We start from the raw sequence: 12,013 nt of genomic DNA, 5'->3' as shown, positions 1-12,013 counted from the left end.
ACGGGGAGCCGCATCGCCGGCAGCCCCCTGCAGCCCCCCACAGCTCCCCCGGCCCCCGCCGCCCTCCGAGCCAGCCCAGCCCACGGCCGCTGGCTGCAGAGCTTGGCAGCTGGTTTGCCCTCTCTCGCTTCGTGCACCCACCAACCATGTTGTCTTTGCAAGTGTCCCAGGGATCAAAGCAAAATTCACTGGAAATCACCAGTTGTTCTGGGAGTTTTGTGGCGCAGAAAGAGCCCCAGGGTCTCTCCAGTCTCATAGTCACCTTCTTGTTTATCGGCACCAGCTCAGCCTGCTGAAGCGACACATTTTCCCGGTGAATTTGCTGCTCGCCCAGCTCCTGCCCTGCCCCTACCTGCAGCCGTTGCCGTGGGCTCGGCGGGGAGCTCGGGGATGCCCAGAGCCGCCTGCTGGGACTTTCTGCTCTACGTGGGCAAAGTCTCCTCTTCTACCAGCGTGGAAATCCCAGCTAAGGACCATGGGGGCTGACCTTTCAGATCCAATGCTGCCCAGGGGCAGCAGCATCTCCTGCACCGCCAAGGCTCCCTCCAGAGCAGGGAGACTCCGGTAACACTGAGCGTGCAGCCCTGGTAGTGCCATGGGGGCACCGAGGATTTTAGCTCGGCGGGGAGGAGGGCAGGGGCCAGGGAAGAAGGATTTAACAATCCAGTGCATCCCAGCCGAGATCTGCAGGGTTGCTGCTGTGCTCATCACAACATGAGCATGGCAGGTTTTGTTTTATTAAAGCTTTTATTGACCCATTTTTAAAAAAAGAGAATCTGCGAAGCAGATCACAGAGCTGCTCAAGACATTTTTATATTCACTATGAAATGGCTTCCTGGCACGGGCTGAACTTCTGCTGGGGTCTTCAGCCGTGGTCCCCAGGTGTCTTCATCACCTCCGGGGACGCTGATGCAGTGGTGAAGTCCCCTGCCCTGCCCGAGGGCAGCAGCCCGATGGCTCCGTTCCCCTCCTGACCCACGGGATGCCACAGCCCTAAGGGACGGCGGGGGCCAACCCCACCCTATTATTTCCACGGTCAAAGACGGAGTAAAACTGACGGATGAAAACGTCGCCCAAAATCCAGAGGGGTCCAGCGGGAGGGGCGATGTCCATCCCCTGGAAGCCACTGGTGCAGAAGGCCATGCCGTCGCTGTACTCCTGGGGAAGGAGAAGTGCAAAGCTGCGGACGAACCCGAGAGCCTCATGCACACGGAAACGTGCAGGAATTGCGACTGCGGGTCCCGTGCACGAAGCAGTGGGGCTCATCACTCGCTGGGACACATGGCTCAGCTCCCGAGGTGGCTCGGGGCCACCTTTGTCTCCAGAGCCACTTTTCCAACCCATCAGATGGGAATTGGGGGTGCTGGTGCTGGTGGAGCCGTAGCCGTACCATGAGGGTGTAGGCCTGGGCGCTGAGCGTGTAGGGGAGCCCGTTGATGGTGAAGGTCACGCTGGGCATCACGTTGAGGTTGCTGCACTCCATGGCATACTGCAAAAGAGCTGGGCAGCTCAGGGGTGCTGCTCCATGGGAGGTCCCTCCCGGCAGGGTGGGGGTCCCAGGGCTTTGCCCCCTCCTCTCCCCACTCTCGTTCTCACCTCTCCATCCACAGGCATGGCACCAATATAGCTTTGTAACTCTTTTATATCCTTGGTGGGACCTGTGATGAGCGACGTCCCGGTGTCCACGATGGCCTGGCAGCCATTCCCGCAGAAAGCCACTGTCCCATCGAGACTGATGCTGGAAGAGGAGGAAAGAGAGAAGGACCAGGAGGGACTTGTCCTGCTCCCCCGCCCCAGCCCAACCCTTCCCTCCCTGCCCAGCACCACTCACTTGTCCAGCTGGATCTGCCAGTACCCTTGCTGGGTGACCGGCACCCAGTTCAGGGTTCCCGTGAAGCGAGAGGGGTCAAAGCCACCAAAGAGCAGCTCTCCTCCCAGGGAGGAGTCGGGGTTCCTGGCAGGAGGAGGAGGAGACGTGAGGGATTTTCCCTCTTTTGCATCGCATTTTAAACAGGTGGATTTATACCCACTCTCTCCCCACAAATGCTTAGGATCATTTGCTTTATTCCTGTAAGGCCTCAGGTCTGTGATGCTCAGCATGGTTCCAAAAAAACCCTTTATCTCAGTAAAACATCCTGATTTTAGCAGCCTCCCCTAAAAGCAATGCCTGAGTCTAAGCAACAGCCCGGAGCAAAGCCGTGTCCGTACGTGCTCATGTAGACGGAGAACATGGGCAGCTCCACCAGATTTTGTGCCATCATGTTGTCGAAGACGGGGCTGACCCCATCCACGGCCAGCGAGGGGTAAGCCAGCCCCAGGATCCCATCAAATGCGGCATCCAGGAAGGCTTTTCCCGGCTCACTGACGCTCTCTGCAAACTGCTGGTTGCTCACGGTGAGGCCCTCGACCTGCAGGGAGGAGGAGGCTCGATGGTGATGCTGCGTCTGTAGGCCAGTCCCAGGCACATTATCCAGAGCAGGAGAAACCAGTATGACTCACAACTACTTGGTCAGATCCGATGACCCCCGTCAAACTGCCGGTCCCGTACTGGATGGAGAAGGGGGTCCCTATTGCTTGGTACGTGTCGGACTGTGACGGCTGAAACTTGGCATGTGTAGCTGGGGAAGAAGATAGGAGCTGTCACCAGAAACGTTGTTTATCTGCATGGCCACGGATGCCAGGAGCCCCCGCCACGGCCGGCGGCAGTGACCGGCCTTGGAGCAAACCGATGGGAAGTCGTGGCATCGCCGAAATGCCTGTGTCACAGGCATGCTGCCGAGGGAAAGAGCTGCTCACGAGACAACAGGGCATGCTGGCGTTTTGAGGAGGGATAAAACTTACCCCATTTCAATCTGCCTGAAAGGTGTGAGGTTTGTTAAGGGGAGCAGAATTAGCTCGTGCAATATTTTTATGAGACCTGAAGATCAGCACTGCTGTTCCTGTGTTACAGACAGAAGCAGCCCCACGGACACTGCTGTATCCAGCTATTTTCCCGAACCCTCCTTGGGCTCTGCTGGAAGCACCTGACGAGCCCTGGGGCTGCTCGGAGATGCTCTGTGTCCTGGGGCAGGAGGTCTGGACTCGCCAGGGCCGGCTCATCGCTGACAGCCCAAACAAGCCCGGTGCTTGTCACCCGCCGAGCCCCCGGGCAGCCAGCCCAGAGCCACGCTGTGGTTTCTGTGCTCACCTTGTTCCTGCCACCCAGCCCCTTGTTGACAAGCTACGTTGCTATCATCTTTGCTTGTTTGTTTAAAGGCTCTCCCATAAGAATGGCCTAAAAAGCACATCCGATATCTCCCGTGGGCTGATGGTGCTGGGTGCTGGTGGTGTGATCGCCACCTGCGCCTGAGCAAACAAACCTGCTGAGGCTCCCCTGGCTCGCACCCCGGATTTCTGTTATCTGCGTGTGCCTTGGAGGGCTCAGCTGGGTGAGAAGGTCCCCCCAAGGCCCCTAGGCTGTGTGTGCTGATGACCCCACAGCCTCTCTGGGGCCACCCCCAGGGGTGTCACCCAGGGTCCCACTGCAGCTGGCCGGAGGGGGACGGCCAGTTGGGGAGCCCCTGCTCACCGCAGGCTTTGCTGACGCAGTAGACAGACGGCACCCAGAGGTTGGAGGAGCCCGTGTCGAATATCACGGTGAAGTTCTGTGGAGGGGTCCCGATGGAGATCTGCCCGAAATACTCCATCTAGCAAAGAGCAGAGCCGTTAGCTGTCGGCACGCCAAGAAATCCTGGCCAAGGGGAGCCTGTGCCGGGGTGTCTGCAGAGAACTGATGGGGTTCGGTGCAGGGGATGGCTGACACCGGGGCAATGTTTGATCTGTCACGGCAACATTGTGCCAGGTGAAATAAAGGAGCCAAATCTTTAAGGAACAACAAGGCAAGGCGAGAACAAAAGGCAGGACGGCAGGTGTGGGCGCCATCCTCTTCCTGCTGGATTCAGCAGGAAGGCCAGGCCCCGAGGGGACCCTCATCGGTGGGATGCAGACAGTGGCAGGGGCTTTGGGGACAGGACCCTCACGCTGCTGGGGAATGGGAAGGGCCTGGGGAACACCCTCCACCTCTGGCTCTGGGTCTTTTGTGGTGAGATCTTCTCTGATGCGTGTGGTACGTGTTAGCTTTGGAGGAAATCTGTCTCCCTGCCATGTGCCCAAGAGCACTGCAGGCTCGGGGAGCGTGGCAGGCAGGGAGAGGGCTGGCAGCGCCTGCCATGAATGCGGTCCCTTGTCCCCTCTCATCATCACATTCCTGAGAACAAAGGACCAGGCAGGAGCGGGCAGGCACCGAGCCCTGGCACGCTGGGGCACTGGCTGCAGGCGTGCTCCGTTAGCAGGCGTGGGCTTTATGGGAAGCGTTTGGGGACCACTCATGCAAACTAATGTGCTTTTGGGGTGTCTGCGGCACGCTACTGGGACTCAGTACCCCCCAGCCCTCGGTGCCGCCACGCTTACGTCCAGGTAGTTGATGAGAGGCTCGCTGGCATCTGTGAAGGCAGTGCAGTCCTCGCTGTACTGGACCATGTCGAGCCTGTGGGCTTTCCAAAAGTGGGAGAGCTGCCCACGGTCCCGCAGCAACTTCCGCAGGGAGCGGTGCCGCATCAGGGTCACCCTGGGGGAGCAAGGGTCCTGGTCACTCGCCCAGGGCCGCGTATGCTGCCGATGTCATGCACCCCCTTCATCTGCCCTGAGGGTCCCAGTGCCACCGGCGTGCAGGTCTAGAGCCTGCTTCCCTGCATCCCCCGCTGCAATGCTTTCTTGCCGAGGCACAGTGAAACAGGGGACTTGATCTGTTTTAGGAGGCAGCAAACCAAGGGCAAAGCTGGCAGGGGAGCCCGCACGCCCCAGCACAGGCCTGCTCGCAGCAATGGGTTGGGCAGGAGCTCAGCATGACTGATGGAAAAGGACCCTCAGGCTGGGAGAGGGGACTTCATGCCGGCATTATCTGCCCCGTCTGTTTGCACAGCCCTCGGCTGCAGCCGGCAGCTCATCCTGCAGACCTCGCTGCAGCCCACTGCCGCTGGCGGGGTCTGCCCAGAGAGATGGAGATGGCCACGGAGCCAACGGTCTGATGGAAGGAAACCAGCAAAGCCCCGTGTGGTCCCCGCGTAGTCCCTGAGTGGTCCCCATGCTCCCGTGCAGCTGCAGGGTGTCCGTGCCAGGGGAGCTCAGCTCTGCCCTTTCATCACTGCCACGCTTGGCGCTGGCAGGACCCTGGGAACAAAGCCCCTCCAAGAGCCCAGGGAGCTGGCGTGCACCCTGGGGACCCCCTTACCTTTTCAAGCTGCTGGCCAGGGAGAGGCAGAGCACAGTGAGGAGGAGGAGGTGCTTCATGTCGGCGGCTCGGCGGCAGCGCTGGCCTCGGCCGGGCTCTGCGGGTGCAGACAGCGCCGTGGCGTTGTTCTTATACCAACAGGTACACCCTCGCCCCGGTGTACCAGCGCCTGTGATAACGCCCCTTTCAATGTCAACACAGGGCTTTGGCAGTGGAAATGAATCACTGACCACATCCCAGGTGAGGCAGAGCGAGCGCACCAGGGTCAAGTTTGTTTTTGTGGGCGAGGGGCTGGCAGCAGCAGAGCAGGACGGTGCACGGGGACCTGCCGGGACTGGGCAGGGGGTTGTGTTGGCCACTTTTGGGGGCAGCAAAGGTCCCGCAGCAGGAGCAGAATGGGGTCTTCATCCCAGCGCCAGCCCCTTATCCACTGGAAACCACACGGCCCGGCTGAGCTGGTGGAACCCGCCCTAAATGTTCCGGGGGAGCGTTTCCCCTTTTCTTTGCCCTACAGCTGCCCCCAGGGACCTGCCCATGGACATGGGGTGCCCCACACCCCCGGGTGGGGGGGGGGGTGCAGGAAAGGGATGCGTTTGTAGCATCGGGCAGCTGTTGAACAAACTTTAAAAGGTGAAGACTAATTAGCAGTGATGAACTGCTCAGGAATCTGCAACTTTCCCTTTTAAATAGCAGTCAGAGTCATCAAAGCATGGTCAGGAAGAAGTGTTTTGCATGGAAGACAGTTACATGTTGCCTTACAGCCACTAATGGGCTCTTCCCCAGCGGCTGATTTTTGTTTAACACAGGATGGCCGTCTCATTAAGCCCCTGTGAATGCAAATAAAAAATGCTAATGAACAAATAAAGCCTTCAGATACAGAGGGGAGGCGAGCGGGGGGAGGCGAGGACTTTCTTGCTGCCACCATCTCTCAGACACGTGGCTGAAGGCTTCTGATGATGCTGTGTCGTCCTTGTGGGTTTTTTCCATGTTTATGGCACTATAATAACTGGTCACGGGTGCCGCAAAGGGAGGTGTTTTACCCAGTGAGCACCGTTCATGTAATTAACGGGGTTTCTACCCTTAGCACTGTGCTAATCAAATTAAAGTCTTCGCCTGCGAGGCACAGGTACCGGCGGGGCCGTGAGCCCGACACGGCCACCTGAAACCCCGGCTAATGGGGAATGGCCTGAGAAGGAGACGACTCGTGTCTCCTGTTATGGGGGTCTTGTCTCTCCATCCCTGGGAGCTGCTGCCGGGCTCCTCCTCTCCGTGGCTTCGCAGGGAGATTAAGCTTAAAAAAATCTCATCAAAGGTTTCTTCGGTGTGAGCGTGGAGACGCGGGGCATGGCAGAGTCGACACTGATGGCAGACGCAGCCGTTTTTTCCAAGTCAAGTGCAAATTCCCTGCATTTCCCCATGCCCAGGTTGGTGGCTGCAGTGTTTTTTACCGAGTAGCTTTTATACAAAGTTATTATTTATTTCCCTTTTAAGATGCAGCTTAATGTACTGGCCTCCCTTCTCATCCTAATCGTATATTCATAGAAGGGATTTAAAAAAAAACTTCCTAAAACAAAACCAATTGCAGCAAGCGCCAGATCAGCTGAAAGCAGCAAGTCGAATGTTACGGACATGGTTTATAACCTGAAAATCCGGTAAGAAAATCCAGCCTGAAGGGTCATTGGGCTTCTGAGATAAATGTGCGTATGAGCTGTAGCACAGACAAGCTGAATACTTTAAGCGAAATAGTTTATTTAGTGGAAAAGATCCCCAATTGGATCATAATAATCTGCAAACTCGTGACAGTAGATGCAGCGTTGAAATATGAAGATTAAAGAAATAAAGAGGCCAAACCTTTCATTTAGGAATTTTTGAAGTTAAACAAATCTATTTCTATTTTTATTTAGTTATTTTAAACGTAATTTTAAAACTCTTAAAGGCAAATCAAACGTTTATTTCAAGTCTAACAAAATGGCTTTTTTCTCTTTCTTTTGGGAGCCAGTGCAAGGCTCGGCCATATTTGTCCAGAAAATTGAGAGAAAAGGCTTTGCTTCGTATGCACTTTCAGCTATTTCTCAACGTTTGAAATACACTGCACACGCAGACGGGGGAGCTGCGCCGTTTCCAACGCACAGTGCCCCTCGCCTTGGCGGGGGTCAGCCGTGGGGCTGCCCGTCCCTGCCTGGCGCTGCCCGGCCGCCTGCGCCTGGGGTGTCGGTGCTGCCTTTACGGCACCTCCTGATGTGGCGGAGAGAGCCCAGAGCGACGGAGCAAAACATGCAGAATTATTCATAAGACTGGGGGCCTTTGAATCCGAACAGTAGAAAAAGCACTTACATTCAGTGGAAATGTAATGAAACGTGATTGCCAGATACCGGAACATCCCAGGTTCTTATAAGCAATATATGGCCTATATATAGTCCTGTATTACTTCCAGGCAGTAGCTGTCATACAGTGTATCTCACCCCATCCAGCTTTACATACTTGCCCTCAGATACGTTAGAAATAGGTTATGCACCTTGTGCAAAAAACATGCCTCTTGCCGGCTCAGCGTACGGCGCTTTACTCATTTTAAGAAACCTGCTTTCAGGCTAAAAATATGTTATCTGTGTTCTTTTTTTATATTTCCTTTAGTTTAGCCACTTCCACGATTAGCTCTGACTGATTCAAATCGCACACAAGTAGCATTTTCTGAAAAGCCTTTCTTCTGTTTATCAAATACTTCTTCCACCTGTTAATCTGTTTATACATCACTGAGCACTTGAAAGAGTGAAACCCTGCAATAGCAAACACTCACTTTAAAAAAAAAATAATAAACCCAAGCAAGCTTCAGTTAAATATTTACCCGTGGCACAGAAGCTGTGGGAAAAGCAGGACTAAAATCCCCCTGTGATGGAGGTGATGGATGTCGTGGTCCCTGCGGTCCCAGGGGATGGTGGGGAAACGAGGGCAGCAACTCACCCGCGACGGGGACCTGGCAGGGGACCCCAACTCGCAATGCAGCTCCTGGGGGCGAACTCCGGCGGCGCCTGGCAGCTGAGGGTACGTAGAGTTTCTCAGGAGCCGGTCTTCTCTTTGCCTTTAGGAAGTCTGGGGGGATTCGCTGAGATGCTAGGGTGTTATTTCCCCAGGACAGCATTGCTACAGGAGCGTGGGGGTGATGGAGATGTTTAAACACCAGCGGGCACCGTCCCCAGGAGTCAGGGACCCCGTGAGAAGGGGGGTCCCTCGCTCCCTGCCCATCTCCTGCCAGGGAAGAAGCACAAGAGAGGCCGGGCTGCTGCAGGGCATCTCCAGCACCAGAACGCTGTCTCAGTGTGAGAGCTGCAAAATCAGTTCCTATGGAGCAGTGGCCCAGCGCTCCCCAAATCTGCTGCGAACCGACGGGAGTGGGTCTGCCAGTCTGCCGTTTGCACCCCGCTGTTTTTGAGTGACACCGCAAGTTACTACTGACCAGAAAATTTTTCCAGAAAGTGGTCGGGTGGAGACCCGTTCACCCCCAGCAGACACCAAGCCATGCCAGGCTCTGGGACCACGTCCCTTATGATTTAAAATGTTTTACCTCTATAGAAGACCTGGAAGCACCCAGAGCAATTTTTGGGTGGCAGCTGAATTGCTCAGCACTGAGCCAGCTCCGTTGCTGCTGGGCAGAGCTCTCTGCCCTCGGGGACCGCTTTGTTCCACCGAAGCTCAGCTGCATTTTAGCACAAAGCTGCTGGAAGATGGAGCAAGAGGGAGAACTGCCCGGGGGGATACAGTGTCCCAGCCCCAGAGCAGAAGCGGCTGCAGAACAGCAGAGAAACACCCAGATATATTTAAATGGGCCAGTTGACAGAGGGGGAGTGTCATGGAACTTCGTGTGGGCTCGTTCCTGCCGTTGCCATCGGGGTAGAGCGAGACCGCATCCGGCACCGAGCCGGCGAGCGCTTCTGCACTGCTGGACCCCTGCGGCTGCACGGCCACCGAAAATGCTGCTGAAAGGTCCTTAATTCCTGCTCGCTCCAAGGCCCCAGCTGCCCCCGGCCTGCGGGAAAGGGAAGGTGCGGAAAGCTCTGGTCGCCCAGGTAAAACGCTACTAGATATTGCACTCCACTGGCCGTTGCACGCAATGCCTTGGAAAGCAGAGGGGTCGTACATCAGGACAAGAGCTGGGTTTGGTGTCCGTGTCCGAGGGATGCCTGCAGGCATGCGCCACTGCCAGCCTGGGCTTTAGCCTTAACTTGGGGCCGTAAGGCCCGACTCAAATGGGATTAAAATAATTTGAGGCGTTCCCATGATTTTGCTTACCTTTAGATTGAGCGTAGATGTCCTGAATTCACTAGTCGGTAAGCAGCCGTGCAGGGGCTCTTTACAAGCCTTGATTTCAAAAGGGCATCTTGCTTGAGAAAGGGTTAATATCCTGGGGGCTGGAGGGAGGGAGGCTCACAGCGAGTTACCTGATACATCAAAAAAGTACATGTGCTGCCAGCATCTTACTAGCTGTTATCTTCAACATAGATTATTTCAATACGCCTATGTGTATCACCTCTTTAATCTCGCCATACCCCATCTCAGCAAAGAAGCTGCCTGCTACTGATATTTGGATTTGGGTCTTATTTTGCAATTTCCTTTTGAACAGCTCATTTTTCAGATTGTTATCTGCTGCAGCAGCATCTCTTGCCCCACAGTAGGAAATGAGCCATTTAAGAATGACAGCCATTTGAGAAGGATATTTGGGGACAGATCAGTTCAATAAGGGAGGGGGAAAATTCCAGCAAGAAATGGACTTTTAGCTTGGCAGTTGCCAGACTGTTTGGGTAAGTGGAATTTCGCAGGAGATTGGTGAGGCTATTGGAAAAGCTTTTGATGAATTACTCTTAGAAATGTGTCATAGAGGAAATTATAGAATCTGATCCATAGGATGGATAATGCCTTTGCTCTCACTATCAATCTATCTATCAGTCTATCAATCATATTATTATGGCTCCTTTAATCATCATATAAAAGCTTTAGTTGAAAATAACCTCCCTGTTAGCTATTTATAAACAGTAAGTATATAGGAATTGAGTGAAAATTTAAAGTGCTTTTTTGCAAGTGAAAGCTCACAAAATGAATGCCCCTGATTGTCGTCCTTTATTATAGATCTCTTGAATATTATGGCCAAATGTCCCAAGCCAAGGGGTCCAGTTCAGGCGTATGTGTTTTCTAATTCTGTCCCTTAAGTCCCCTTAACTTCAACAGGATTTAAGCGCTCATCTAAAATTAAATCCGAGGTGTTTCAAATGCAGAGCTGTTGAAGGGCCTCGGACTTTTCTGGCTGGATCTTGACCGATGCAAGAGCCTGACACCAAACCCGTGGCCTTCTTTTGGTTACTTTCTTCTATGTTGTTTTTTTTTCCCCCAGGTTATAGTTATCAAATATTTTTTGTGGATTTAAAAAAAAAAAAGAAACGCAAGAGCAGTTAGAAAGCAAGAAGAATAAATTTTGGTTCTTGTTATTATCAGCGCCACGGTGGAGCCCAGAAGCTCCAGTCAAGTATCAGATATGACCAGTGTATAAACCCGTTAAGCTCGATGATAATGGCAGGGAGAGTCAGTGGCTGTGTAAGGGGTGCGTACGAGAAGGAATCGCACATACAGTAAGAGCCTCGCGCAGAGGGAAGGCTGGATACCTTTATTTTACGTCTGCGATGCCAGACCACTGCTTTCAAGCGGTGAGCCTGATCTTCAGTGGATGTGGAGCAGTGTGAAGCTCAATGGGACCATTTTGGTTCATTGCCACCAGGGCTAGCTGCCTCTCTCTGTCCCCGCCGAGACCTCCAGCGCTTCACCGACCGCCTCGACGCCTCGCGGGGAGGATGAGCACTTGTGAATGGTGAGTACAGCGGCCCGGGCTAGAGCCACAGGTAGCCCTTTGCAGCCCTCCTGCGGCGAGGGAGATGCTCTAAGATGGAAGGATAACTGCTGCTACGGGGCACCTTTCTGCTCGGTTTCTCTGTCCTCGCTTGGCCGGGCTCTGGCTGCGGGGATGCTGTGCCGTGGGTCCGGGAGCAGCGGCAGAGCACGGGGATGCCGCAGCCCCCGTCGCTGGCGACACCGTGCCTGCATTTTGCTGCGCTGGGGGCAATTGCGCGTTGTCACTGGATGGCCGCGTTTGGCAGACACACAGGCGCGAGTCTCAGAAAGGGCTTGTGATTTTGGCAGGAGCCATATTTGTAACCTCTCTTCCACCAAGCGCCCCCCCCCGCCTGCTGGCAATGAGGCTTTCGAAAACCCTTCTTAGGACGGGCACCCAAAAATGAAGCGCAAGGAGCACTAGTCATTTTTGAAAATGGAGCCCCAGATTTTTGGGCACATTGCCTTAAAGACAAAAAGCAAAACCAAAAACTGTACTAGCAAACCTTGGTCTAAAACATGCTTTGAAGCAATGCCAGCCAAACAGTACCTGAAAGATTTAAAATAATTTGGTTATTTCTTTCACTTAGAGAAAATATTTTTCTCTTGTTCAGGTGGGTGCTTGTTGCCATCTCAGCCGTCACCTTGATCCTATACACTCTCCTCTTGGTGACACTTTACATCATGCTCAGCAGGAAAATAGGTAATTTACTGTCTTGTCGGCTTCACCTGCTGTGTTCCTCATTCTTTCTCGCAATCGTCCAGTTCAGAGAGTGAAAGTCATTTGCCCAAAGCTTCAACATCCCCCGGTTTGTAAAGCACAACCGACTCCTTGTTCTGGGTCTGATTCTCGCTGACGCTCAGGGGAGGGAC

General features: G+C 54.2%; 2 protein-coding genes across 2 annotated transcripts in view; one reads left to right on the top strand and one right to left on the bottom strand.

Annotated features, from left to right (window-relative positions):
- Positions 1–993: 993 nt before the first annotated feature.
- Positions 994–5,328, bottom strand: CTSE (cathepsin E). Its single transcript, XM_019470343.1, has 9 exons — positions 5,270–5,328; positions 4,450–4,606; positions 3,569–3,686; positions 2,500–2,618; positions 2,209–2,408; positions 1,832–1,954; positions 1,597–1,738; positions 1,391–1,489; positions 994–1,158 (listed from the first exon to the last, which is right to left on the bottom strand). Exons 1-9 carry the CDS (start codon positions 5,326–5,328, stop codon positions 994–996), a joined length of 1,182 nt encoding a protein of 393 aa, XP_019325888.1.
- A 2,935-nt stretch (positions 5,329–8,263) lies between these two features.
- The window catches only part of CUNH1orf186 (chromosome unknown C1orf186 homolog), a 5,529-nt gene continuing 1,779 nt past the window's right edge, over positions 8,264–12,013 (top strand). Inside the window, exons 1-2 of the mRNA XM_019470320.1 lie at positions 8,264–8,308; positions 9,159–9,306. Coding sequence (XP_019325865.1) covers positions 8,264–8,308; positions 9,159–9,306 — 193 coding nt within the window. The remainder of the gene's footprint in view (positions 8,309–9,158; positions 9,307–12,013) is intronic.

Source organism: Aptenodytes forsteri, unplaced genomic scaffold (assembly GCF_000699145.1).
Source record: "Aptenodytes forsteri isolate BGI_AS27 unplaced genomic scaffold, ASM69914v1 Scaffold142, whole genome shotgun sequence".
Taxonomy (NCBI): Eukaryota; Metazoa; Chordata; class Aves; order Sphenisciformes; family Spheniscidae; genus Aptenodytes; species Aptenodytes forsteri.
The sequence above is the reverse complement of the archived record's forward strand: the minus strand, read 5'-3'. Positions and strand labels throughout refer to the sequence as shown.